Source organism: Athene noctua, chromosome 6, assembly GCF_965140245.1.
Source record: "Athene noctua chromosome 6, bAthNoc1.hap1.1, whole genome shotgun sequence".
NCBI lineage: Eukaryota > Metazoa > Chordata > Aves > Strigiformes > Strigidae > Athene > Athene noctua.
This window is the reverse complement of record NC_134042.1, coordinates 50,364,925-50,389,885: the sequence shown is the minus strand read 5'-3', so window position 1 is coordinate 50,389,885 and position 24,961 is coordinate 50,364,925. Positions and strand designations below refer to the sequence as shown.

At 47.4% G+C, this 24,961-nt stretch overlaps 1 protein-coding gene across 3 annotated transcripts; it reads right to left on the bottom strand.

Annotated features, from left to right (window-relative positions):
* Positions 1-78: 78 nt before the first annotated feature.
* Positions 79-24,961, bottom strand: NEMF (nuclear export mediator factor). Of its 3 annotated transcripts, none has more exons than XM_074909029.1 (33): positions 24,850-24,961; positions 23,685-23,753; positions 22,931-23,033; positions 21,948-22,073; positions 21,713-21,861; positions 21,427-21,494; positions 17,158-17,244; positions 16,155-16,231; positions 15,563-15,633; positions 15,397-15,472; positions 14,297-14,359; positions 13,883-13,960; positions 13,275-13,483; positions 11,670-11,855; positions 11,131-11,194; positions 10,587-10,675; positions 9,871-9,974; positions 9,380-9,442; positions 8,596-8,708; positions 7,433-7,490; positions 7,030-7,088; positions 6,428-6,548; positions 6,062-6,335; positions 5,265-5,307; positions 5,131-5,180; positions 4,642-4,789; positions 3,739-3,816; positions 3,479-3,667; positions 2,817-2,849; positions 1,978-2,084; positions 1,815-1,858; positions 1,638-1,717; positions 79-636 (listed from the first exon to the last, which is right to left on the bottom strand). In XM_074909029.1, the coding sequence occupies exons 1-33, from the start codon at positions 24,906-24,908 to the stop codon at positions 559-561; spliced, it is 3,216 nt and encodes a 1,071-aa protein (XP_074765130.1). In that variant the 5' UTR covers positions 24,909-24,961; the 3' UTR covers positions 79-558. The 3 variants fall into 3 exon arrangements, with proteins under 3 accessions (XP_074765130.1, XP_074765131.1, XP_074765132.1); XM_074909030.1 differs by having other exon boundaries at positions 2,823-2,849; XM_074909031.1 differs by lacking the exon at positions 9,380-9,442 and having other exon boundaries at positions 2,823-2,849.

Sequence of the window (24,961 nt, the reverse complement as noted above, 5' to 3'; positions counted from 1 at the left end):
CTCGGGGGGGTTTATTGTGACCCTCAAGCCCCAGCTCTCCCTCCCAGCCTCTTCCTCCCCTCCCCAGGGGTAACGGGGATGCGGAGGGAGCCGGGGCTCCGCGGCGTGAGACCTGCGGCACAATAAAACCCCACCTTCTCTCAAACTAAGCATTTTGCCCTGAAACTGTCCTAGTAGCAACTCCTGTCCCCTTCAGAGAAAAGCGGCAGCTCTCAGGAAAAAAAAAAAACCTGAACATCAGAGTTTTGCTGCAGCAAATTCAGAGGAAGGAGGGGGCAGCTCTGCTGTGGGAAGCATTTAGAGAACGGAACAGCGTGAGATCCCGGCACGGACCGACCGCCAGCGCTTTACTCGCATGTTTTTACGCGATTTGCATCGAGTTGTTCGAGTCCATCTAAAACCACGGGGCAGGAGCTGCTCCTCGGGCACCCGCTGCCACGGCAGCTCCCTTCAGTCCAGCGCAGGGCAGGGCTGTCTGGCCGTGTGTCTGTCTGTCCCCCCTGCGGGTGCTGGCTCCTGCCTGTGCGGCTCAGCGCTGAGAAACTCGCCCCTACAGAATCATTTCTTTTTCCTGTTCAGGAGATGAGGTGCAGACACTTTCACTTTACCAGGGATATTTCTTGACAAATCTGTATCCTACAAAAACATTAAAGATGAGACATTAAAACAGGGCGGAAGAGCCTTCACAACTTCCTCACCCTCGTTAGTGCCTCCAAGCCAGTGTTCCCCCTGAGAAAATAAGGCTGATAGCAGGCTTCTGCTCCAGCCCCGTGTTTAATTAATGACAAGACTTAATGGTTTTCTGCACAGCTTCCACCCATCAGCTCCGCTGGGTCAGCAGTTCCCTGGGCACTACCCGTTCGCTTCAAGGCTGTTAACTGTGAATTGTGTTCTTCTAGCAGAGTGCCACAAAAAAAAAAAAAAAAAAAAAAAAAAAAAAAATCAACAACAAGTCTGCTGCTGTTCGATGGGTTTGATCAGTGAACTGTTACAGACCAACAAGCAGCTGTGACAGAGATAAATGGGGGTCAGGGGAAGGAGAAATAAACCCCCCGAGGGGCCGGCAGTGCCCAGGGCTGAGCGAGCCACCGGAGAAGCACAGCAAGGACCCAGCACTCTGGCAGGCAGGGACACGCCGCAGGCTGAGGGGCCAAATTGAGCAGGAAAGGGAGGGAAAGGCAAGAGTAGAAGAAAAACCCCATGTGGTGGGCTGGGACCCGAGCAGAGAAACGACACCTTTACCCAGGCCGTGGCAGGCGAAAGAGGGTGGTGAGCGGCGCAGCAGGACGCTGCCTCCAGCCCGAGCCCCTGCCCATTGCACACGCAGGGAGTGGGAATTTTCCTTCCCAAAACTAAAGGATTTCTTGGAAGATTTCTTATTTTAAATCAAAAGCAACACAATAGAGAAACTAAAGCCCAGGGATACTGGTGGGGCTCAACTTCTGATTCTTTCCAGCCTAAGCAGTACAGCTCCCCCAGCAGCACTGAGAAACGCCACACTGCTAAAAAAAAAAAAAATGTTTTAAATCTGTAAACCACTCCCTTTTGGAAATATTTACCCCCCCAAAAATGGCACTAGTGGACATTTTGCTGCCAATACATTTGCACAAGAGAAGCCACGTAGAAAAACTAGTCACCTTCACGCTGCGGAAGAGGTCTTTTTCCCTTGCACTGGCTTCTTTGGATTGCATAAAATTATGCAAGGCGATCTTTGCAGCTGTAAAAACACAGGAGAGATTGAAACAGTATGTGAAAATGTGCTGCCTTCAGTAGGTAACGCACTGAAAAGGATTGCTGAGCTTTAATACAAGTACCTTTTCCCTTCTTCTGGGTGCCTGGGGTGAGCTTGACTTTGTACCTTTCAAAAAAATAAAGATTAAAAAAAAAAAAAAAAGAGAGTTTTCTGTAAGTAGTCACAGGCCCTCCTGGGCCAGAACAAGCTCCCCCCCCCTTCCTGCAGAAAATGCTGCGACTTACTTATAGTTGGTCATGGCAGTGTAGGGAGCACAGATGGGAACAGCGAAGAGCAGGATGTCCTCGGGGTGGGGCTGGCCCGTCAGGGAGTCCAGCAGCGCTTCGCCTTCCTGCGCGGGCACCAAAAATTAGAAAAAAAAAAAAAAAAAAGAGATTTTCCGTGAAACCCACCAGCACCTCTCCAACCCCTGCATCCTGGTTTTGCCAGAACTCCCTGTTGCCACTGCGGGTCAGATCTCTACCAAAATGGAGTGAATTCAGCTTTGCCAGCACTAAATGACCAAGCCACCCCTCGTTACAGACCATCTTTACACAAAATCACGTGTTTGAAACAGAAAGGGGTTAGTTTTGAAGGACCCGAACGAGACACCCCCCCCCAAATGTTACATCTTCACAGGGTCACCAAAAGCCTCCCCCCCTCCAGGCAACTGTTATCTTCTGTTGTTAAAGAATTTAAGGAAATCGACTTATTTCCAGCTTTGGGCAACACCCACAGCCTGTAATTATAGAAAACTTGGAAGCAATTATATGTAAATAAACTCGTACACTAAAGAGCAGCATGCTGGGGGGTGCAAACACCTCCGGAGGCAAAGGCAAGGGAAAAATTTCTCTATCTGGCCCCAAGTTTCTAGAGGGGATGTACGTGATAAAAACAGGGTAGGAAGATTAAAAAAGGGGTTACAGTTTTTTTTAAAAAATACAAGTGAGCTGAGTTCAAAGTCACAGACAAGAAGGGGACTTCTGCCAGCAAGGCCTCTGCTCCTGGGGGCTGTGTCCCACCAGCTTCGAGTGGAAATAAAACCTCCTCAGCACTTAGGGGAGCTTCAGAGACGAGCATTTACCTCAACTCCCGGCTGATCCTGGTCTTGCTCCTCCTGCACACACACACAATGAGACATCAGAGCTGACCTGAGCATACAACTGCTTTTTTTTTTTTCTCCCCCCCCCCCCCCGCCCAGTCCCTGAGGAAAATACATTCTTTTCTCAGCAGTACAAAAAGTCATGCTCCCGCTGCCAAGAGAATTCAACTTATTTTAAAGCAAAGGTAAGAAGACGGTTTTATGTGGGTGAGGGGAGGAATAATTCTTTGAAAACTTGATTTGCTCGGCCCAGGCCAAGGCGGGAGCAGAGCTGGGTTGTGATTCCCAGGCACTGACTCACAACAGCGGCTCTGGAGCACGCTCGGTTCCAAGTTCAGCTGCACCGAGGGGGAGGCTCTGACCTGGGGGACCCTCGGCAGCCCCCCGGCGAGGCTCCGTGCCCCTCCGAGCCCCCGCTCTGGCAGAGCTGGGCACGCAGCCTGCACACAGACTGCTGCAGGGCCGGGCGGGGGGGTTGGCTGCTTTTTGAAAAAAATGGGCTGCTGGAGTCTGCAGCGCCCCAAAACCCAGGGCTGCTCACCCACCCCGGGAGGGGAGAGCCCCCCAGTGCTGGGAGAGGCACAGCAGAGGGTGAGGAGGGACAGAGGAAGGCACGGGAGGGGTGAGGCAGGTTCACTGCTCACCTTCTCCTCCTGCTGCTCCTCCAGGGCTGGGTCCTGCGCCTCGTGCAGCAGGATTCCTCCTGCGGGCGTCTCCTTGCCCCCGCCACGACGCACGGCCTTGGGTTTCTGCTGTTGCTTCTTTGCTGGCTCTTCTTTCGTCTTCCCCTTTTTTCCTTTTTTCCCTTTCTCCTCCTTGTTCGACCCTGCAGACTGTGGTGACGCAGAGGCGGTCAGAGCCCGTGACTGCGCCTCAGGGGAAGGCAGGAACTGCCCTCACTCACCCCCAGCAGCTTCATGATGAGCTCCCGGTCCTCCTCGTCCTGGTCCTTGTACTTCTCCTTCATCTTCTTCATTTTACTCTGCAGAAGAAAACACCTCAACAGCTTTACGAACAATGACTTTTATGAAGTTTTACACCCTCAGACAAACACCTAAATGCTGACCCCACATGCTCTTTCCTTCCAGATCTCCTGAACCTCCTTCAGAGCAGGTCACTAGTGACCAAGAGACGGTGGTTTCCATGAGGAAAGCACAGTGTGTTCAATGCAGCAACCCAGCACCATCACCCTGAAACCACTAAGAGCACCACCAAGAGCCAAAAATTACCAGGACACAGAATCATCTCAGTTGGAAAAGCCCTTGCAGCTCCTCCAGTCCAACCATGACCCTCCCCCTGACCGTTCCCAACTCCCCCAGATCCCTCAGCGCTGGCTCAGCCCGACTCTTCAACCCCTCCAGGGATCCCGGGGACTCCCCCCTGCCCTGGGCAGCCCATTCCAACGCCCAACAGCCCCTTCTGCACAGAAATCCTTCCTCAGAGCCAGCCTGACCCTGCCCTGGGCAGCTTGAGGCCATTCCCTCGGGGCCTGGCGCTGGCTCCTTGGCTCCAGAGACTCATCCCCCCTCTCTGCCCCCTCCTGGCAGGGAGTTGCAGAGGGCCAGGAGGTCTCCCCTCAGCCTCCTCTTCTCCAGACTGAACCCCCCCAGTTCCCCCAGCCGCTCCCCAGCAGACCTGTGCTCCAGACCCTGCCCCAGCTCCGCTGCCCTTCTCTGGCCACACTCGAGTCATTCAATGGCCTTTTTGGGGTGAGGGGCCCCAAACTGAGACACCTGACAGAAACTGGGAATTTCTGTCCACACTTTACCCATGGGTTGAGCTGTTGGCAGGTGAAGCTGGTCTCTACCTTTTGGCCCCGCTTGATGGGCTGCGGGGCTGGCGCACCCTTAGCAGTGTTGGCAGCAGGGGGAGGTTGTGTTTCTGTCTCTTTCTGCTTCTCTTCGGGCGGCTCCAAGTTCTCAGAGTCGTTCTGCTGTTTCTTTTTTTTCATTTCTCTAAGGAAAACAGTCTCTTGACACACACCACCCCTTGTTGTGCTCTCCTGGCAGTGTTACCACCCCACTTCCCTGACAGGGGGGAACCCAAGGCACATACACTGGAAATAACCCTCCTCAGTAAAACCTCTCAAGTACACAAAAACCTGTTTGTTTCCAGCACTCCCAGATGACAGGAGCAGCTGTTGTCCCACAAGCAGGACCCACACTGGAAATGCAGGACAAACAAACTGACATGGACCAGCCTGGACTGGGAGGTACACGACACACCCAGCGCCCAGGTCCTGGTGAGGGGATGGGGAGGAGACGTTCACCAGCTGCAAACACACAGAGGTTCTCACCTCCTCTCCTTGGCAGACAGATGCCTTCGCCCCTGGGACTTGCTGTCACTCTAAGAAGTGAAACGCAGTTAGAGCACACCCGTGTCCAGCAGCAGTTCACACTGCTCTGTCAAACATCGGAGCTGGGGCCTTACCAAGTTGGGTTCTTCCTCTCTGGGGATGATTTTCTGCAGGGATCTGTGGGGAGATCAAAATGGAGCCCATCAGCAGATGTAGAGCAGCTCAACCGCAGTCCAGACACTGGCTAACTTAGTCACACCGCTTTCAGCGTTTTATTTCACAAAAATCCCAGTTGTGGTGAATGGAAAAGGGCAGCAATTTACAAAACAAGTCTTGAGGTCTCTGCCAGCTTGTCTCACACGCACACACAAGCAACCCAGCCAGCCTGGGTACGGCAGGTGCTAAAGGAACCACTGATGCTCAGCGTCCTGTGCGCGCAGCCCCGCTCAGCCGCCCGGTTCCACCCGCTCCGTCCCGTCTCCTCACACCCTCCCGAGTGCCACAGCCAGGGAGCTGAGCTCAGCTCCCAGCCCACGTGTGGAGCAGAAACTCTGCACCCGCTGGGCAGAGTGGCAGCAACTCACAACTCAGTTTCTCAGAAACAGCTCTGAAAAGAAAAGGGGAGCGGCCACCTCCTGAGGAGCAAAAGCAGCTCAAGGGATGCTTAGTCCAAAACAGGGAAGAGCAGCAATGAAAGAGCCAGATACCCCTGTGTGCACTTTGGGAAGGGGCTCTGAAACAAGCAGCCCAGGAGGAAGAGCCGTGCAGGGAAAGGGCAGGGAAGTGCAGCACAGGCTTGCGGCCTTGCACACCTGAGCATGGAAGGAGTGACGGCAACTCCTCACTGCTCCTGTCTGGGCAGCATGTGAACAGTCTGGAGATCCTCAGAAGCGCTCACAGAGCTGGTAAGCACAGCTGCTTCTTCACTTACCTTTGAGTCTGAAGATGCGACAGGTCGATTGTTGTATCTGGGTAATTTACCTCTTCCTCCTTCACTTCACTCTTTGACTCCAGATGTTCCACTTCATCTTCAGACTCTCCATCATCCTCTTCGGAGTCACCCTCTGGTGCCGGAGGTGTGTTTACTCTGCCCTGGTCAAGATCAGCGATGCCCTCGTCACGATTACTCTCAGATGTGGCTTCCACATCCTCTGGTGCTTCCTGACACTCTGCTTTTTCCTCTTCATTGCTGCTATCTCCTCCTTCTGGAGCGTGGTGAGGAAAACGGGTGAGGAAAACCGCAGTTCACGTGAGAAACACCAAACCCCGAGCAGTCCCGTCTGTACACCCACTGTACCTAACAGCTCCACTTCTTCGGACACCAGTTCACTGGCGCTGCTGGAAACCGTTTCCAGATCCTCATCCTGCACTTTGATCTTCCTTTCTTCTCGGTGTCTCCAAACACAGCTTTCGTCCACCTAACAACAGAGGCGCCTTGACGTTAGGCCAGTGTCAGCCCCGGCGATGTTCACTAGCCCAGACAGAGAACACCTGACTCAGCTTTATTCTTTGAACACTTTTTGCCATTCAAAAAAATCAAGGAAACTAACCCAGCACATTTAAACCCCAGTCTGACAACTTGAAAGCGCAGCTAGTGAGGAGATACACGTAGCTGCAAAACCAGAAGACTCCCTAAATGTGCTTCAAACAGAGCTGGTATAAAAATCTAGCAGAGGTAGTAACGTTCACAGTGTCTGTTTTAAAAGACGACAGCGCAAACTGGGGGAGAACAGCAGTGAAAAGCAGAGTCATTTTCAGTGAGTAGCATTTTATGGGATTTGCCCCAGTGGGAAAAGACATAATTGGGAATATACTGATAAGCAAGAATCAGAAAATAAGCCTCCTACAGCTCAAACCAAATTACAAAAGCCAGCAGGAGAAGCACAGAGAAAGCAATACCTTGAACAAGAAGCTAAAGCCCATCATCAGATATGAAGGTGGAAGAAAATTCTTTTTCCCTGGAAAACAAAGGCAGATTCTCATGAGGAGGCTTAGCAGTTATGTTACATGATGTATTTTCAAAATTCATTTTTGTTAGCGGCTTTAAGCTACCAAAAAATTACACTTAGGGCTTGTTCTATCTCTTGGATGACAACAGAACAGGAAAAACTCAAAAGCAGTTTAGCTAATGATCTTCTGTCCCAGGCTCAGCCAGAAATGCTGCAGCTGCTGCCTGATATTCAGTCTAAACCACTCAGATTTTCAGAAGAAAAGCAGGGTCTGCCAGGCTGGCATGCAGAAGGGGACAGCTGCAGCATCTTCAGACAAAACACCTAATTCACATTGTTCCTTTGTGGCTCACCTCGGATCATGAAGCTTCCAGTAGTGAGGTATTCTCCTGTAGGGGCCGTTTTAGAAACCTAAAAAACCACGATAAACTGTAAAGAGTCTCTTGTCACAGAAAGCCAGTACTGTGTAGCACCAGCAACATTCAAGCAAGCTGCGTTTTTAACTCGTGGGAACAGCTTTGCAGGACTCTGTGTCCATGGGGTTCTTCCTGTCCTGTGTAAGGTATTTTCCCAAGATATGTTTCAATCACACACTACTGGCACTATGTTTTAGAAGCCCTGGGTGAGTAACTGGGTTATTCAGGAAATAAGAACACTAAAGGCACTGCAACTTTCAGTTTAATGTAATCTCTCCACCCTTACACTCAAGTCGATTGGAAGCACAGCACGCCTGCAGTTAATACACAGGCTAGAAGCCTGACTGAAAAAAAAAAAAAAATGAAAACTTCATTTTCAATAAAAGTCACAGAATCCTAGAATCACCTAGGTTGGAAAAGCCCTTGCAGCTCCTCCAGCCCAACCATGAACCTCACACTGACCGTTCCCAACTCCCCCAGATCCCTCAGCACTATGACAAGTCCTTCCCCTCTGTTAGTAAGAAGCCAAACCTGCAAGATTTCCTCTGCCATGTGCACGTTGTATCGGAGTTTACCCCTCCAGCCCTGCCCCTAAGCACCACAGAGCCAAGGAGAATCATAGAAACACAGAATCATTCAGGTTGGAAGAAGCCCCTCGGGATCATTGAGTCCAACCCTCAGCCTGACTCTACAAAGTTCTTCCCTACCCCACATCCCCCACAGCTCATCCAAATGACCCTTAAACACACCCAGGGATGGGGACTCCCCCCTTCCCCGGGCAGCCTATTCCACTCTCTGACCACTCTTGCTGGGAAAAGTTTTTTCCTAATGTCCAGTCTGAACCTCCCCTGTTGGAGTTTAAAGCCGTTCCCTCTTCTGTCACTAATCCTCTGTGAGGAGAGACCAGCACCAACCTCTTTACAATGTCCTTTCAGGGAGCTGCCGAGAGTGATGAACCCACAAGGAACAGTTATCAGAGACCAAAACTTCACCCACATCCCTCAGTTCCCACACAGAGATGCTTTGTCTGCAGCCAAGCTCCCCTCACGGGCCTCCCCTCCGAGCTTCTGTCTGCAAAGCTCATGCACGAGTGTCCTTACCTGGTTGTGGGAGACCCACCAAGCACTGGTGACGACACGGGCATCCCAGGCAGCGCTGTAACACAAGGCCATGGTGCCAGCCTCCGTCAGGGTTCGCGGAGGGATCGCTTCACCTACAAAGGCACACCCAGCACACCCCTGAACGCCATCCAGGCACAGCAGGTGAAATTCTCCACACGCGCCCTAAGCCAGCGTGTGGGCTTTCCCCGGGCCTGCCGAAGCTTGAAGGTGGTAGAGACAGAGCAGAGGCAGCGTCAGCAGCTGCTTCTTCACAGCTCCCCACCAGAGGCTGCAGCCCCGCAAGCGAGGGGTAACCGTGCTCCTCGCAACACAAGGCCTCCCAGGAAAGGGGTGCAGGCAGGCCGAGCTCCCACAGGATCCATCCCACCACACCACCACTTCCCCAGCTGGGAGCAGCCCCCTCTGTCAGCCCCCAAACTGCTGATGGCACCCACGAAAGCTGCAGCAGGGATCTGCGATCCTCCCCTCGCCCCACCGCGAGTGACTTAGCCCTTGTCTGTGAGCACATCTCCATTCCTTCCTGCCCCCCGGGGGCACAGCAGAGCAATTGCAAGCTGTTGGGCCCATCGGGGAAGCGGCAGCACTCGGTCACAACCTGATCTTGGAAGGGCTGAGGCCTCCTCTCGCATCACCGAGAGCGAGTACCGCCGCGGGGTGGGGAAGGCAGCTCACGGGGCTGGGCTGGGACGCGTAACGCGGAGACCAACAGCTCACAGTGTCCCCAGGCTTCTACGAGTCCCTGCGCCAGCCCTGCAGCAGGTACCTGATGGGTTCTTGATCACACAGCTCGTGGCTCCGTGGAGATCCGCGTGCACGTATACGTCCCCTGGAAAAGCAGCGACTCAAATCAGCCACACACGTGGGAATCACACAGATCCCTCGAGCTAAGGTGAAGGTTTCTAACGTTTGTTGGAAACAACTATTTTGGCTGCAAGGAGCAGGATGGGAAAAGGATACAGCAGCCTTTTTCCCATCCCAGTTGTCCCAGGGAGAACCAGCAGCTTTGCTGCTGACGGGCATCTGTCCAACCTACTCTTACCCACAGGGCTGGAGGGCCCAGCCTCCCTCAGCAGACCCCCAGCACTCCACAGACAACACACACTGAGTCTCCAGGACTCACCTGCCCCAAAATCCCCTTTTACCCAAGACCCAACTTCAGAACAAAGCCAACAGACCTTCCTGTGTTACTCTTGTACGTTTACAAAACTGGAAAAAGAAGAGATAAACCAACAGACACCACTTAATCAGGCTCACCTGGTTTAAGGTATCGCTTTACGATCAGTTCATTCTGCTGTTGATCTCTTCCAGCAATAATAAGGTAATTCTCAGAACTAATGAACCACAGGAACTTTTCAAACCTGCCAAATTACATCAATCCATTGTGTGAAAAACACCCAGAACTGACAGAACATCACAGAGGTATATTTTTATACCAAACTCTTGAAAATATCCATCCTAGCATCTAGCACTGCAAATAGTTTCACATCTATCCATGTGTCTGAGGCATAGAAACAAGGCACAGTACAAATACAATATCACTGCCAACAGTATTTTGAGATGAAACAAAAAGTACCATCGCTACAAAGTCCTGTTTATTTTTGTTTTAATAATTCAGTTATTAGACTATGAAAAGTTTTGCTTTTTTTTTCTTTTGGTGGTATTTGTTTTTTAAATCTACTGTTACTATTTCAGATATTGAGCTGCCAGTTTCCTGTTTTCACTAAGCCCATATTCCTGGCTGTGCTAAAAGCAAAAAAGTCAGCTTAACTACAAGTCCATGTCCACTGAAAGGAACTTTCCCAGGCAAAGGCACTAGGAGGATCAGCTGTAAGGAGACTCAATACAAAGCATAGTGCTTAGAAATCATCATTAACTCCACTTCTAAGCTAGTGGAAACTCAGCCTGATGCAGCCGTTCCAAATCTGGTGCGTTCACAGGACGTTGGGTAAGGACAATGAAAGTGTACTTGCCAATAGACCTTCCTCGCTTTCTGAATGGTGGTCACTGTCTGAACTTCCCTCAAGGTCTGCTTCGTCTTCTTCTCGGCCGATTTAAATGCCTGTTCAGACAGAAAGAGTGATCACAACCTGCCAGCACAGAATTCCTAACGGAACGGTAGGTTGGTTGCTTGAAAAAGCTCAGAGACGTTGCTCCGCGTGCTGCTGCTCACAGGCCTGCACCCCCCTCAGGCACACCTAAGGGAGTTGCCCTAAAATCTCCATAAACCTCCACCCTGAGATTATCAGCTCTCTGACCGTAAGGACTTCCACCCATTTCCACTGGTCTGTCACCACCCAGCTGAAGTGTTCACAGTGCTATGGTGGAAAGCAGACGGTAGAGCAGGGACCTGCAATCAGGGTCACCCTGAAAGCTTGAGAATGAAACAACCCTGCTTGGATGTTTTTACCTTCCATGTCTCATTAGGGCTACTTAGACCAGAGTCAGGATTTTCCACTTATCAAAAATAGGGACTTTGCTTTTAAGTATCTCCTAAAAACCAAGAAAAAAAAATACCTTTTCTGCAGCTTCTACTGTCTTCTGTGTTTTCTTAGCTGCGTGTCTTTTGTGATCATAGTACCTGCGAAACACAGATTTACTGGCAGGTGAAATCCCAGCAGATTCACTCACTTTTACAAGTACTTATCATGGCCCTCTACATTTACCCTTAAGTATTCAGTTTTGAGATTTATTTTTTTTTAAGCCCAGATCTTTGGCTTAGTCTTCACCCGAGAAAAGCAGCCAGATGAAGTAAGTCCCCTCCTTAGGCAGAGAGAGCAGAGCATTTGGGTTACTGTCCCTTGTGTCACTGTGCAGGATTGTACTCAAAATTAAATTAATGTGATAGCTAGAGACTAGCTGCTATGCAACAGCGAGACACTGGTTTTGGACGAAGGAAATGCATGTCCTAGAGCTCAGGGCAAGCTACTCATTTCAACCTCTAACTTTTATTTTTAAAAAGATACACGCAGAGCCCTTCCTATGATGTTATCACTAATAACTGCAAACATACAGAAACTTCTAGCACCAAAACACACGTTCACTGTAAACCTTACTTTTTGGCATTGGCATACGCAGACAGACTGAGATCAACATCAACTAACGACGGTTTGTTTTTCTGAGGTTTCTTCAACTGTTTGTTTTTATTCTTTTTCTTTTTTCCCTTTGGTTCTTCTGTTTCTTCCTTCTCTACATCAGCATCCTCCTCCTCCTCTTCCTCTTCAGATAACACATATGGGTTTCTAAAAACACATGACATCACATGATTAAGATACGTTATTTTTCACCCTTAGTGCAACACACTCTTATTTCTATTCTCTCATAAAGACTGGAAACCCTTAAACCATTTTCACTCTGCAGCTGCAGGAAGGCCCCAGGATGTCTTACATGCAAGTTTATGTCTTGGAGTCAGCCAAAAAAGAAAACAAAGGTAGAAGATAGAGTCCAAATTTTCCAATCCAAGAAAGTGACATTTTCCAGGGCAATTTCTTCTATCAAAAGGCACACATCCATGCTCTCAACCTAGAGAAAAATCTACTCAAAATGAAGAACCGTTCTGAAGATTTCATAAAGTAAAAGAAACACAAGACATTCTGCGTGTGAACGCTGCATGGAAAGAGAACAGTTACATCAACATACTGACTCACTGAACAGGACAGCAATGCGCTGGTTTAAAACCTCAAAAAGGATCTGCCCTGCTGTTTTCAAAGCATGCTGAGCACACACTAGCTCGATTTGTATCTGCTTCTCACCAGGACATGAAATCCTGCTCGATACAGCTGTAATAAGGCTGTGTAGCAGAAGGAGACAGAGCATAAAATCATGTTTTTCATAAAGGGAACTAGATGTCTGTAGTCCTCTGTACTAAGGACGCATGATTCAGCGCTTAGTGGACTAAGGGGTTGGATCAGCAAACTGATCATCACTCGCTGCTAAAACAGACAGAGAAGTGTCTGATGACAGTTGCCAACACAGAACTCACTCCTGGCAGCACGTTTATTCTATACCCTAACATTTCTGAAAGCGGGGTAGCTAAAAATTCATTAATTAACTTTGCCATATTACGGCTTTCATACCAGAAGTTCTAACTATAAAAAAAGAAATTCTTGCTTTTTTATCTCTAACATCCTGATAAGGTATCAGATCAGGTTTTTAAAGACACTCCAAGTCCTGCCTCACTGCCAGCACTCTCATCAGGACTTCTGCAAGAACCAGCATCCACACTCACAGCTCCCAACAGCCATGGTCTTGAACCATCGGCCGCTCACCGGACTGCCGGGAGCAGCCGGCAGCACCAAAAGGGTCGGGACCACACGGGGATTTTAGATCAAAGAAGAGTAAATCTGAGAGAGTTAACTGATGACTGACAGACTGGAGCATTGGACCTACACTGCCTTAGGACACCTTCCAATGTTTTAGACTATAGTCAGACAGACTCTAAAAATACCAATAGAAAAGTTATTACAGTAACCAAATTACCATTATTTTTCAAAGCAAAAAAGAAGGCATCCCTCTGCTCACAGAACTATGTTCTCTTCGTGCTGCTGTAAGAAAAACTGAACAATCTAAATACCAACGCACAAGCTAAAAAGATACCCGTCTCCTACACAGCCCCCTCGGTCCCACTTGCCTTTGGTACAGGTGACCTGCAACGTACTTACCTCAGCAGCATTGTGATATGATTTGTCTGAAGCTTTAACTCTTTGATTGCACTTGCAACGGGGTCTCCCTGTGCCTGAGCTTCTTTAACGATGGCTCCAATCTCCGTCCAGTCTATCTGGTTGGCTAACGCGCTACGGACCACCTGGATGGCTCGGTCAACGATCTCCAAGTTCATTTCTATAAGTTCTCCTTTCATCTTATCAGCTTCCTTAAGGAAAGAAAAAAGTTTATACCCATTGAAGCTCAACACACACTCAACAATAGTTTTAAAAAAAAAAAAAAAAAAAAAAAAAAGGAGTAATTAATATTGAAATGAAATCCAAGGATGCTGTTGAAGTGATTGTAGAAGACAATGGTCAAACTGACTCCTGGGAGCAGAGCAGCACAAAAAAATTTTGGCAAGAGTGGTGCAAAGCACTCGTAAGAGAGCAGAGCCCCACTGGGCTGGCCCAGGCTCCCTCAGGGGCTACAGCGTGCTCACCGACAACCAGGCTTTGCTCTGGGGTCTAACGCTGACCCGAGCAATGCAGACCAGCAGGTACAGCTCTTCAAGAAACATTATACATCTTCTTGGTTAAAAATAAAATTAAGAAAATCTCAGTTTTACCTGAGCTTGCTGAAGAGCTTCCAGTCTGTGCTCATGGTCCCTACGGACATTTTCAAGTTTCTTCAATGCTTGTTTTTCCTTTTAAAAATAAACAAGATGGAAAAAATATAACTACAAATGGCACCTTATCACCCAATCACTACAAGACACTCGATGCAGCATTCCAGCACAGAAAGACACAGAGATGCAGTCTCCAAAATAGTGTTGTTAATACTAAAACTTGTATTCCAAGCAGAACCAACTGCGACGTTATACATCTTGAAATCCACTCCCTAACCACCCCTAACTCAGCATTTCAAAAAAAAAATAAAAATAAGGAAAGACCCTTCCCTCACCCCAGGCTACAGGAACCAAACAAAGCATTTGAAGCTCTGAGAGCCACCTCAGCTGCCCCACTCTTAGATGAGAGCATACCTGCTGCAACGCTTTCAGATCAATTTTCTGTCCCTCCAGCTTGGAGTAGAACTCGTCTGCTGCCTGCAAGACAGAATCAGATTTAAGAATCTCGAAGTGGTACTAACTCCTACCAGCAACAAGCAGGCAGAGGAGGTTCCGCTCAAGGGAGGTGGCTGCAAAGCACCAAAAGGAGAGGAGACAGATGCTAAAACAGGGTTCAGTAACTTCCTCCATTTCACCTTTGCATGAGAGGAATCTGAGGATATGTCTCACCACAAACTAGGGGTTATGCACAAGACAGTAAGTGCCCAAACTATGGCCCACATTTTTTGCTAAGAAATGATGAAAAGGAAGCTGTTTGACACAGTGTGCTCCTCAGATTAAATGACTGCAATGATAGACCTGTCTGCCCTGAATTCCTGCTGCTTCAATAGATCAGTTTAAAAAAAAAAAAACAAAAAAACCACAACTAAAAAGTATGCCTAAGAATTGCTCGTGGTATGCCAGTTGCCAGACACTGTGCTTGGAAGAAAAGAGGAGGAAGGTTTTAGGCTGCTTGTATCATCACTGCTGTGAAGGAGAAATTCAGCCAAGAAGCAGGACAGGAAAGTGAAGTGGGAATTCTGGAGATCAAGGTCAGGAACAACACACAGTTCATGATTTCAGATGTTAATGAGTCAAGGACTAGGAAGGGCAACACTCAAGGAAATCGTAAATCAAGTGCCCGAAGCTTTTAAAGTAGCAACTGGGAAAATATAAACGTGATGACTGTTTGCCTCCAGCAATGGCTCAGCGTCTGAACTCTCCACTAACAAAATGTCTGACCAGGACTGGTAACAGCCACCTTCCTGAGAGGCTCAACACCCTCCCCTGCTCAGTGCCACGGGCTGTATTTCAGCTACAGGATCTAATTGAGTTAATAAAGACAACCCTACTCAGCAGGAGCCTAAAGACCCTATGTTAGTTGGCCTTTTCTGCATTAAACATTTATCCATAAAATGAATCATCTCTTCCAAGGTCTATGTTTTCATTAACAACTTCTGCACTCTATTTTAATTACTCTTTTTAGCATCAGTCAATTAAAGCACTTAAGTACAGTATCAGCAAAAGCACTGTACCTTATTGAATGAGTCAAATTCCAAGTACGGACATTTTGAATGTTGAGAAAACAAGAAAGGATGAAATTCCTCATATCTGTAAAATACACATTTGATATTATCACCTGAAAACTAATTTATGTTATGCAGACTAGTAGAAAAAGAAATAAATACTTCAAATATTTACGTGTAGATATCTTCTGCTGGTTTATCTGGTTCCAGACTTGGCTTTTTCTCTCTTTTCTGAATAATATAACCCTAAAAGAATACATATATACATCATCAGCATCTTGTCTTTGAAAGGGATCCCCGTTATCTTGGCAAGGCAGCAAGTTTTAGGTGCTAACCTACTGATCAGCATGAGAATGTAAATCATTCTAGCAGGGAGAGCTTGTGGCAGGAGCAATGTGACTCAGTAAAGCCCTGAATGTCTGCTTGACTCCAATGTCTTCCAGAAAAAAAGGTGAACTCTCACAAGCCTCACGACTATCCTGCAGCTTATCACACTAATGCAGTTTACGTGCAGAACAGCTTTACCTGCTGTTCAAGCACAAGTGCAATTCTCACAGGACCTACATAATCTGTTTTGTGAATTATTTAATTGCTGCACAACCAGTGCAAGGAAGCAAGTTTTATTCCCCGTCACTACCTGGAGCCCAAGCTCACAGACTAAAATCTGATGACACCAGGAACAATCATGTGCTGAGCAACACCTGCCTACCAGTTTAGTTCTGCAATTCCTGCACAACTGATACCCGAGCTGCCCACCTGAGACCCACCTTTCCACTGAAGTTGTCAGTTAGTGTCATATATTCTTCTGCTTTCTCTAAAGCAGTAAGCACTTTTTCAATATTTTCTAAAGAGAGAGGGGGGAGGAGAGGAATATTTTTAAACACCTAGAACAGAAAGATATTTTGATATAAACGAAGCATAACAGCAAATCAACAAAAGGCCCAGGCAACTGCTCTTCCAATTAAGTGCCTGAAGCAACCTGTCCAACCTAAACACGTTAAATAGGATTCTAGCAGGTCTCAAAAATAAAATAGCAGCTATCCTTTACCCCTGGTGCTTCACTGCAGCAATTACTGTTCATTTTAAACAGGAGCATCAGCATGCATTTTACATCTGAGGAATTTTTAATTTTAAAAAGTCTATATAGGTACTTTAAGACATAATTATTAAAGTTTACAAAAAAAAAACCACACCACATAAGTGCTAACACTTTATATAAAAATAAAACTGCAGAGGCAAAGCATAAACCAGTAGCTGTGAGAAGTTATTTGTTTGTTACAATGCTGATTTATTACAGCACCATAATGTAGTAGAAAGTAAAAAAAACCTTTGGATTTATGGCAAATATAAAGCACACAAGAAAAATAAGACTAGAGAAAAATCTATTCTGACTTTATTACCCAAATCCATAATTTCCCAATAAACATAAAGCTGCTACTTTATCAAATCCCCACTGTGTGTGCTATATCTAAAAGACGACTTTGATGCTAACTCTTCCATACAGGATTCTTGCAGAACATCCCTTTCGTTCACCTGACACGTTATAAAACAATTTAGACTATAGGAGCAGTCTGATGTTTTTTCTCCAATATATGCACAATTCAAGAGTGTTAACGTGAACAAGGTTGATCCCCAACTTAAACACATTAAAACCATATGGTCAGAACTACAGGTTTAAGGGTTACTCATTTCTTTGGAAAAAGAATACTACATAGACATAAAAACTATCATATTTGTAGTAGAACCTTTAAAATGCTATTTCCCACATACCTTTACTTTCCATATGCTGATCTATTTTGACATAACCAGAAAATCCAGCTTCTATAAGGCAATGCTCAATGAGAGTGGCTCCATAAGCTGTTAAAAAAAAAAAAAAAAAAAAAGACTCATCTGTAGAAAACATTCACAATTAAATCTGTAGTCACACAGAAATGACGAGAAGTGTTCCAGCAAGTTAGGGCCATGAAACTACAGCAAATCCCTAGTGAGGCTGGGGAGAGCGAGGGAGTTGTGGTCCCAAATTCCTGAGGCAGAGGGAGATGATCAGGAGCCCCAGGGTGGCCCTTGTAGAACTGCTGGGCTGGGCAGAGCAGCTGGGTCTCAGCTCACAGCTGATCAGTTCTTAGAAACTTAAGGGTGCTCAGGCTCATCTGGAACTGGGAAAGGTCTAGAACAGAGTGAGGATATACAGGAAGGATGGGCTTCACGTGGGCCCAAATGGAATGAAACGTTTACATTTAAAAGGGGGTAGGAAAGATTCTGAACTGAAGAGTGTAGGAAGCCCAACCCCGGGGTGGCAACTGCCTGGCTTATGGTAGGGTACTAGAAAACGTGAAGCTGTACAAACTCTGCAGCTTCAAATAAAGAATTAGGAAAAAGCTGGTAAAGACAAACATGATATGAGTGACAACAGAAACAGATGCAGCCCCGTATGAACAGGGTGCAGACAAGCAGCAAAGGCAAACAGATATAAGCTCCTCCAAAGATCCTTAAAGGCTAAGAAACAAGATGGGCCATGGAAAACCAAGTTTAGTTAAGAACACTGAGAAAAAGCAAAGCAGAACCAGGAAAGAAGGAAGACAACCCCAGGGACAGTGCTGCACCAAGCTTACAATGACACAGCTGGGCTTAGAGTAGGTGAACAGGATCTTAAAGAGTCCAAACAAATTAACAGGATCACCACTTGAAAATAAACCAGCACAGTGCTGCGGGAATGAAAAGCCAGGCCTACATCTGGGAGATGCAGTATTAAGGCTGCAGTGTTAACTGCTGGTCACCCTAATGTGCAGAGGGACAGCCAAGAGGCTGTGAAAGCCAGACACAGACCAGCTAAACCAGGTTTCAATCAGCCCAGCCTGGCTGGATAGATGCCATGTCATGGTACAAGGCTGAGACTAAAATTTACCTGGATCCAAGCTAGCACAACAAAAGCCTGAGCAATCTCTTACAGGCGTCCTCAGCACAAAAGGGAAGGTCACATAAAGCAAGGAAACTTCTTAGAAGGAAAGAAATTAAAACAATTAATAAAAGGCAACTTCTGCAAACAACCTGCAGGCTATTTAAAGATGTCATTTTGGAGGTTCAGAACAAACGTATACCACTTATTAAACAGCGTTTCAGAAAAAATCCAAGGACGGCTGGTATGACTAAACATCGAGTTAAGAGAAACTGTTAAAAGCAAAAAGTCATCTGAAGTTGCGTCCCTTGCAGGAAATGGGAGACCAAACTGTCAGGTGAATGTAAAATGCAGCAACACTGACCAAAATTAATCATGAGAAAAATCTGAAAAAAACCCGTCGAGATTAATAATGAAGCCTTTTCCAGATATATCATAATCAGCAGGTTCAAGTGATCAAGGTGCAAAAGGAATACTCAGATATGACAAGAGCAGGAAAATTAAATTAATGTCTTGAGTTTCTTTCACAGTGTAAAGGCAGAGGGAAGCTCTGGCTGGAACGTTTTTCCGCAGGCAGTATGTCAGAAAATCTGCCTCAAATCCAGCTGTCAGGAGAAGCGAAGGATCCAACAGGCAAAACAAGCAGCAGCAAATCCTCCGGATCATGCAGCACTCAGCCAGACGTTTAAGAGACCTCAAGGACAGAGATGCCAAACTGAACTACAGCTTGCAATGTCTCTCTTGCCTTAGCAGCAGAAGCACATGGATTTTTGCACTGGCAATTTTAAAAAGGGACTAGAAAACTATCAACCATTTTTAGCCTAAAGACTAGAACTAGCAGAGAGCTTTGCACTAGATAGAGAAGAGACAGCATAGTTTTGTATTTACAGCATAACACTACAAGACAGTTAAAAAGCACAAAGGTGAGGGAGGTCAAACAGACCAATCTACTTGGATTTCCAGAAAGCATTTGGCAAAGCTCACCCCAAAGCTCTCAGAGAAAACAAGCTGGCACTGGGTAACAGGATAGCCCCTGCCTGGATAAAAATGGGGCTGAAAAACAGGAAACAGGGAGGAGGTATAAACTGTCAGGGAGGAAAGCTGAGCTCTACAGGGACCTACTCCAGGGCCTGCACTGATCAACATGCACCAAACTGCCCCAGAAAGGGGGAACAAAGGGCAAGGGACAAAACCTTCTGGTGAAACACAACTCATCTAAGCCACAAAGACAACAGGCAGCTGTGAAGAAGTGGAGGAGATGGAGCAATAGTGAGTGATTAAATAAAGAACTGACACATAAACTCACTGGAAAACAATATAAAATTATGTATGTGAGGAAAAACTATCCTACTTATGCATATGCCCCGCTGATGATTTCTTCTGGGAGCAAGACCTAACAACAGATGGTCCTGTGGAGACATAAGCTCAATTGTCAGTGAAAACAAAAGAATCAAGCTGTGTGGGGGAATTATTGGGAAAGAAACAGTGAACAAAACAAGGCGAATCATGCCACAGTATAAATCCATGGTGCACTTCCACTGTGAATGTTATGTACACTTTTACTTCCCCCGTTTCGAAACAAGTAGAGCTAGAAAAGGCACAGAGAAGAGCAACAAGGATAATCACAGGCTTGGAACAAGGCAAGACTGTGTAGGCTGTGCTGTAGGCTGCTCAGCCCAGGAATTACTAAGACTAATAAAATGAGAGGTGCAGAGTTGGTAAATAGGCAGCAACTGTTCACATTCTCTTCAAATCCAGTACTAGGGCACCAAGTAACACTGGTGAGATGAGTTGCAGAGCAAAGAAAGGATGTGATTTTTCACGTGGCACGCAAGTGGCACTCCTCACCACAAAAACACTGCGGGTGCCAGAAGTTCAGACAGGTTCAAAAAGAGATTTGGTAGATACACACAGAAGGAAAATCCAAGCCAAGCTACGGAATACATAGACACCTGCTGACTGGTCATGTGAAGGCTCTGAAACATAAAACTGCTGGGATTGAGACTCTTCTGGGAAAATATTGGTGTGTCTGGTAGGGCTGCAGGCTAGTGGCAGGGCTGGTGACCAGACACTGGCCCAAGGTTAAGCTGACCACACGGGACGTGAGAAACTACAGGACACAACAGGAGAAACTGCTGGACATGCTGCCAGCAGCATGAGAAGCAGCAAAAATGAGAGAAGCAGCAGGAGGAATGGCCAGGTTTCACAGGTGGTTAAGGAGGAGTGGGGTGAGAAACAGCTGAGCTCACACAGTAAGTGAAAGAATTGTGGACCTCAAAGAGAGTGGAGCCTTGCCAGGGCAGCTGTGTCTGTGAAACCAGAACAGTAACACTCTACAAGGCCAAGGTTAGCTAGATAACAGTATCAGAAATACCAAATTCGGGTATGGATACAGCAAAACTGGGACCAGTGGGGGAAAGTAATTAGAAGTGGGGTGTTTATGTTGGAGGAGACCGGGATGGAAAAAGAGAGGGACAAGAGTGGTGAAAAAGAGATTCAAGAAATGGGGAAAGTAATACTTAAGTCTGCAAATCATGTGATGTGAGCTGTTCAGGGGTACCTGCCAGGCAATCCTGTGCTGGATCAACACTGCCAAATCAGGGGATAAACCAAACCAAACTCCTTCTGACCACGTCACACAGATCAAATTTGTTTCTATGGTGAGGAAAACTGAGGTGCAGGGTGCTTTGCCCAGCTACCAGAGAACACCCAGACAGACATCTCAAGCATCCTGGTATTACCACATCAGTACTTGTTCCAGGAGTGGCAGCACTGGCATCCTCCACCCACTTCCTAACAACATCCTTGCCCTGACTGTACGTGTAAATCTCCTGTTTGGTACCACTAAAGACAAGACACTGGGCAAAATGCATCGAGTCAGCACTTCAACAGGGTCCTCATCACCGCAGGATCATAGCAAGGCTTATCTCTTTGTGCAGCTGGCTTAGAATAAAAAAAAAAATATCTACTCTGTTTTCAAAGGCTTAGGATTTTTGTTGTTTTACAAACATACATAAAAGCAAATTGTCACAAACAACAACAACAACAAAAAAGACTGCTTGAAGTTGTTCAAATTTTCAGCATCATCTAAACATAACACATATTGACCCCATTTAATTTTCTAATAAAAAACAATTACTTACGGAGATGAGGGTTAAGAACCCTCTTCAGTTGTTCCCCTTTGGGTGCATTTGATACTATTTCAGTTAACCTGCAAAGGATAACGGAGAGTTGCAAGAGCACTGGGTTTTAAGACTATGTTGTACCACTTAGAAACTACAAAACGTTTTAAAAAAATTTTTTTAATTAAAAAAAAAAAAAGTAAAATGGCCTGTAATATGTGAAAAGACTACCCAAACACATGCTGCCTTTCACAGTTTCGAGTAATTTGGGTTTATTCCAACACTGACCCCATCTAAAAGCAATTACCTTTCCAAGGTTGGCAGAGGTGCAGGTGCTTTTGCACTGTCGATCGGATATCGTTCCTGAACCGCAAACCTGACGTCATCTGCTTCATCCGTGCGAAACCTCAGAATGTTTAAAATGACATATTCGTGGTCTGTCAGGACAACGTTACCCTGCGAGCACAGCACAGGGGGACCGTCAGCAAAGGCCACGCTCAGGTGCTGGCTTACAGAGGGCACGGGTGGAGCTTCGCACTCACCCTGTCGTACAGCTCGACGATCAGGTGATAAGCAGCTTCATCGCTTCCAAACTGGAAGTCCACAATTCTGTCTATGCCCAGCTGGTTTACACTGACAAGTCTTCTAGTCTTTAAATGCTTACGGCACTGTCAATAATGGGAGAAAATGTCCGTAAGATGATGCAAACAGAGCTGCTTGGGACGTTTTATAGTGAAACAGATTCTGAGCTATAAATGCCTCGTGTGACACTGACCACTTCTTACTGAATACAAATACCGTAAGGGTAAAAATGCTGACCTTGGCAACTCAGAGATGAGCCAGCTCTTTAGCTAAATAATACCTTGATATTTATAGGCAATATAATTGTTCCAGATTCTTAACGTCAAGCCATTTTTGCCACTAAAACCCCCTATTTGTTTAGCTCAAGAACTGAGCAGTTAAAATTGAAAGGGTTTCTTTTACAAAGAGAACTGGGATTATCCCCACACCCACACATGACGTGGAATGTCACCCTGGAGAACCTTTGCTGAGTCATTTCAATGAGGCCGCAGCCAGAGGCGGGGGGCTGAGCAGACTCAGGTTGCATCCCTGCAGATCTACCTGCAGGAACAGGGCCTAATAGCCTGTGGCAAGATCTGAACCCTCCACATCCAGCAGATGGAACAGCAGGAGTGTATTTGGGACGTTCGTCCTAAAAAATTAAGACAATCCAATGGGAATAACAAGGACTTTGCCGGAGTAAAATTCCAAAAGGTCTGGGTGGCTCAGAAAATGTCCAGCAGATTAGTCTTCATAAATTTAAATTTGCACTGTTTCAGGCCCTGAATATCTACAACGTGACCCTAAGACCTCATTTGCTCTTCCCTCGTCTTCAGCCATCCTCGTGATCAGGATCCACCAGGCAAATCTTTCCACTATTTTCTTCTGTCTCCAAGGACAGAACATGAACGTTGCTTTCTGATACCCAGCCACTTGATTCAAAAGAAATTGTAGGTTAGTTTACCTTCATTGCAAAGCCAGATGGCATCATGTTTTTTGGCCACTCGAACTCAGTTGTGTGAATGCGTATGCCAGATTCAAGCAGCAGCGTGGCCTTGCAGTCTGGTCTGTTAAAAAAAAAAGTAAAGACTCACCACTTGGCACACGAGCAGTCACCCCGTACCGCGCGCCTGTCTGCACCAGAATGAGACCAAAGCACCCCCAAACCAGCAGCACTCTGTCTACAGAAAACACTTTTGTGGAAACCAACAAAGCCCCCAGTGCTGCAGCCAGGCTGACAGCAAAAGGACATCCACGTTTTAAGCTTATGGACAACGTGGCCAAGCAAAACTCTTGGCAAGCAACGGAATTCAAAATTCTCCGACACAAGTGGAGGCAAGCAGGTGAGCAAGGATCCACCTCAGACATGGGTTAGTGAGGTAACAGGAGCCTGGGCACCAGTATTGCTTCCTAACTGTTGCTTTTTATTCCTCCAACTCCTCTCTTCCCCCCCCAAAAAAAGAAACAATGACAACTGTGTGTTATTACACTAACACTTATGGCCTTTTGTGTATTTTCTGCAGTATTTCACACTTCATATGCTATCTCCCAACACCTTCCTGGGCAAAAATTACTGCATTTTATCAAACAACAATAGAATTCCACTGAAAACTAGCCAGAAAAGTCATACACCTGTCAACACAAATTACACACATACAAAAAAAAATCTAGTTCTCATAGGTATAGTAACAGCATAAAGAAATTGAAAAAGTTCTTACTTTTGAAGGCGAATAAGATATGTCTTATTATCCACATCATAAACATTGTTTACTCTCATTCCCAATAAGCTGTCAAAAAGAAAACATATGCTTTGGAGAATACGATACATGAACCACACAAGGGGCTGAAAAAACCCCAGTGATAATCAAAATATACAGAAGTGCAAGATATGATAAATTGCCAAGTGGTAACTGAAGAGGCAGCAAAGGAAGATTGAGTTGGAAGCCAAACAACCAGAAGAGGGAGAAATTGCTATTAATGGATAAAGTGCAAAAAGCTAAACAAACTGATGCAAGGACAGCCACTGTGGACACCCCCACTGCAACCTGACAGCTTCTGGATCTCCAGTGCAGGATGACAGCCAGGCTGCTGGCTCCTGCAAAATTTACAGGTTATACTGGAGCGGTCTGCTCCTCTGGGATAACTTCATCAGATGGGGAGCCCTTTGTCAGCATGGGGCACCAGTATTCCCAGTACAAGCACAGAAACGGCCTGGGGGCTCCATCTCGTCCTCCTTTTGTTCAGAGTGCCCTGGACGCCAGAAGGGTGTCAGAGCCCCATGGGGCACGGACCTGAGGAGCTTCTCAGCTCAGTGGGAGAGTAGGTGACAGATCACAGCACCTTCCCCGCGCAAACAGGGAAGGAAAAGCACCCAACTGTACCCCAGGGAGAGGCTGGGAGAAGGAGCAGGACAATGAGGGGGGGGAACAAGAGCGCCAGGCCTTCCCTGATGGTGTGAGAGGGGAGGCAGAGAGGACTCGGCGCTCTGTGGCAGGAGGGGTGCTGGGGGCCACCCGGGCAGCGTCAGACAGGCCTGTGCTGCCCCGTGGTGCTGTGCAGAGGGGCAGGGCAGAGCGGGGCTGAGGCAGTGAGGTGAGGTGAAGCGGGGCAGGACACGGCGGAGGGGCAGAGCGGGGGTGGGCGCGGAGCCCTCCCTGCTCAGCGCCGTGCGGAGCCTGGGCTGCCGGCGGGAAGCAGAGCGGCCCCGCAAAGCCCCGGTGGGGACGGACGGGACCGCCGGGCCAGGGCCAAGAACCGCCGGGCTGAGGCGGGGGGGGGGAAGAGAGGCGCTACCGACCGGGCTGCGCCCCGCTCCTCGGGGCCGCAGCGGGCGGGAAGCGGACCCCGCGCTAGGAGGACGACCCGGGGCGGGGGGAGCGGTACCTCTGCCGGAGCTCAGCGAGCACAGCGCGGATGTCGACGGTGCTGAAGCGGGACTTCATGGCGGCAGCGGCGGCGGGGGCGCCCGCCCGCTCCCTCCCTCGGCGGCCCCGGC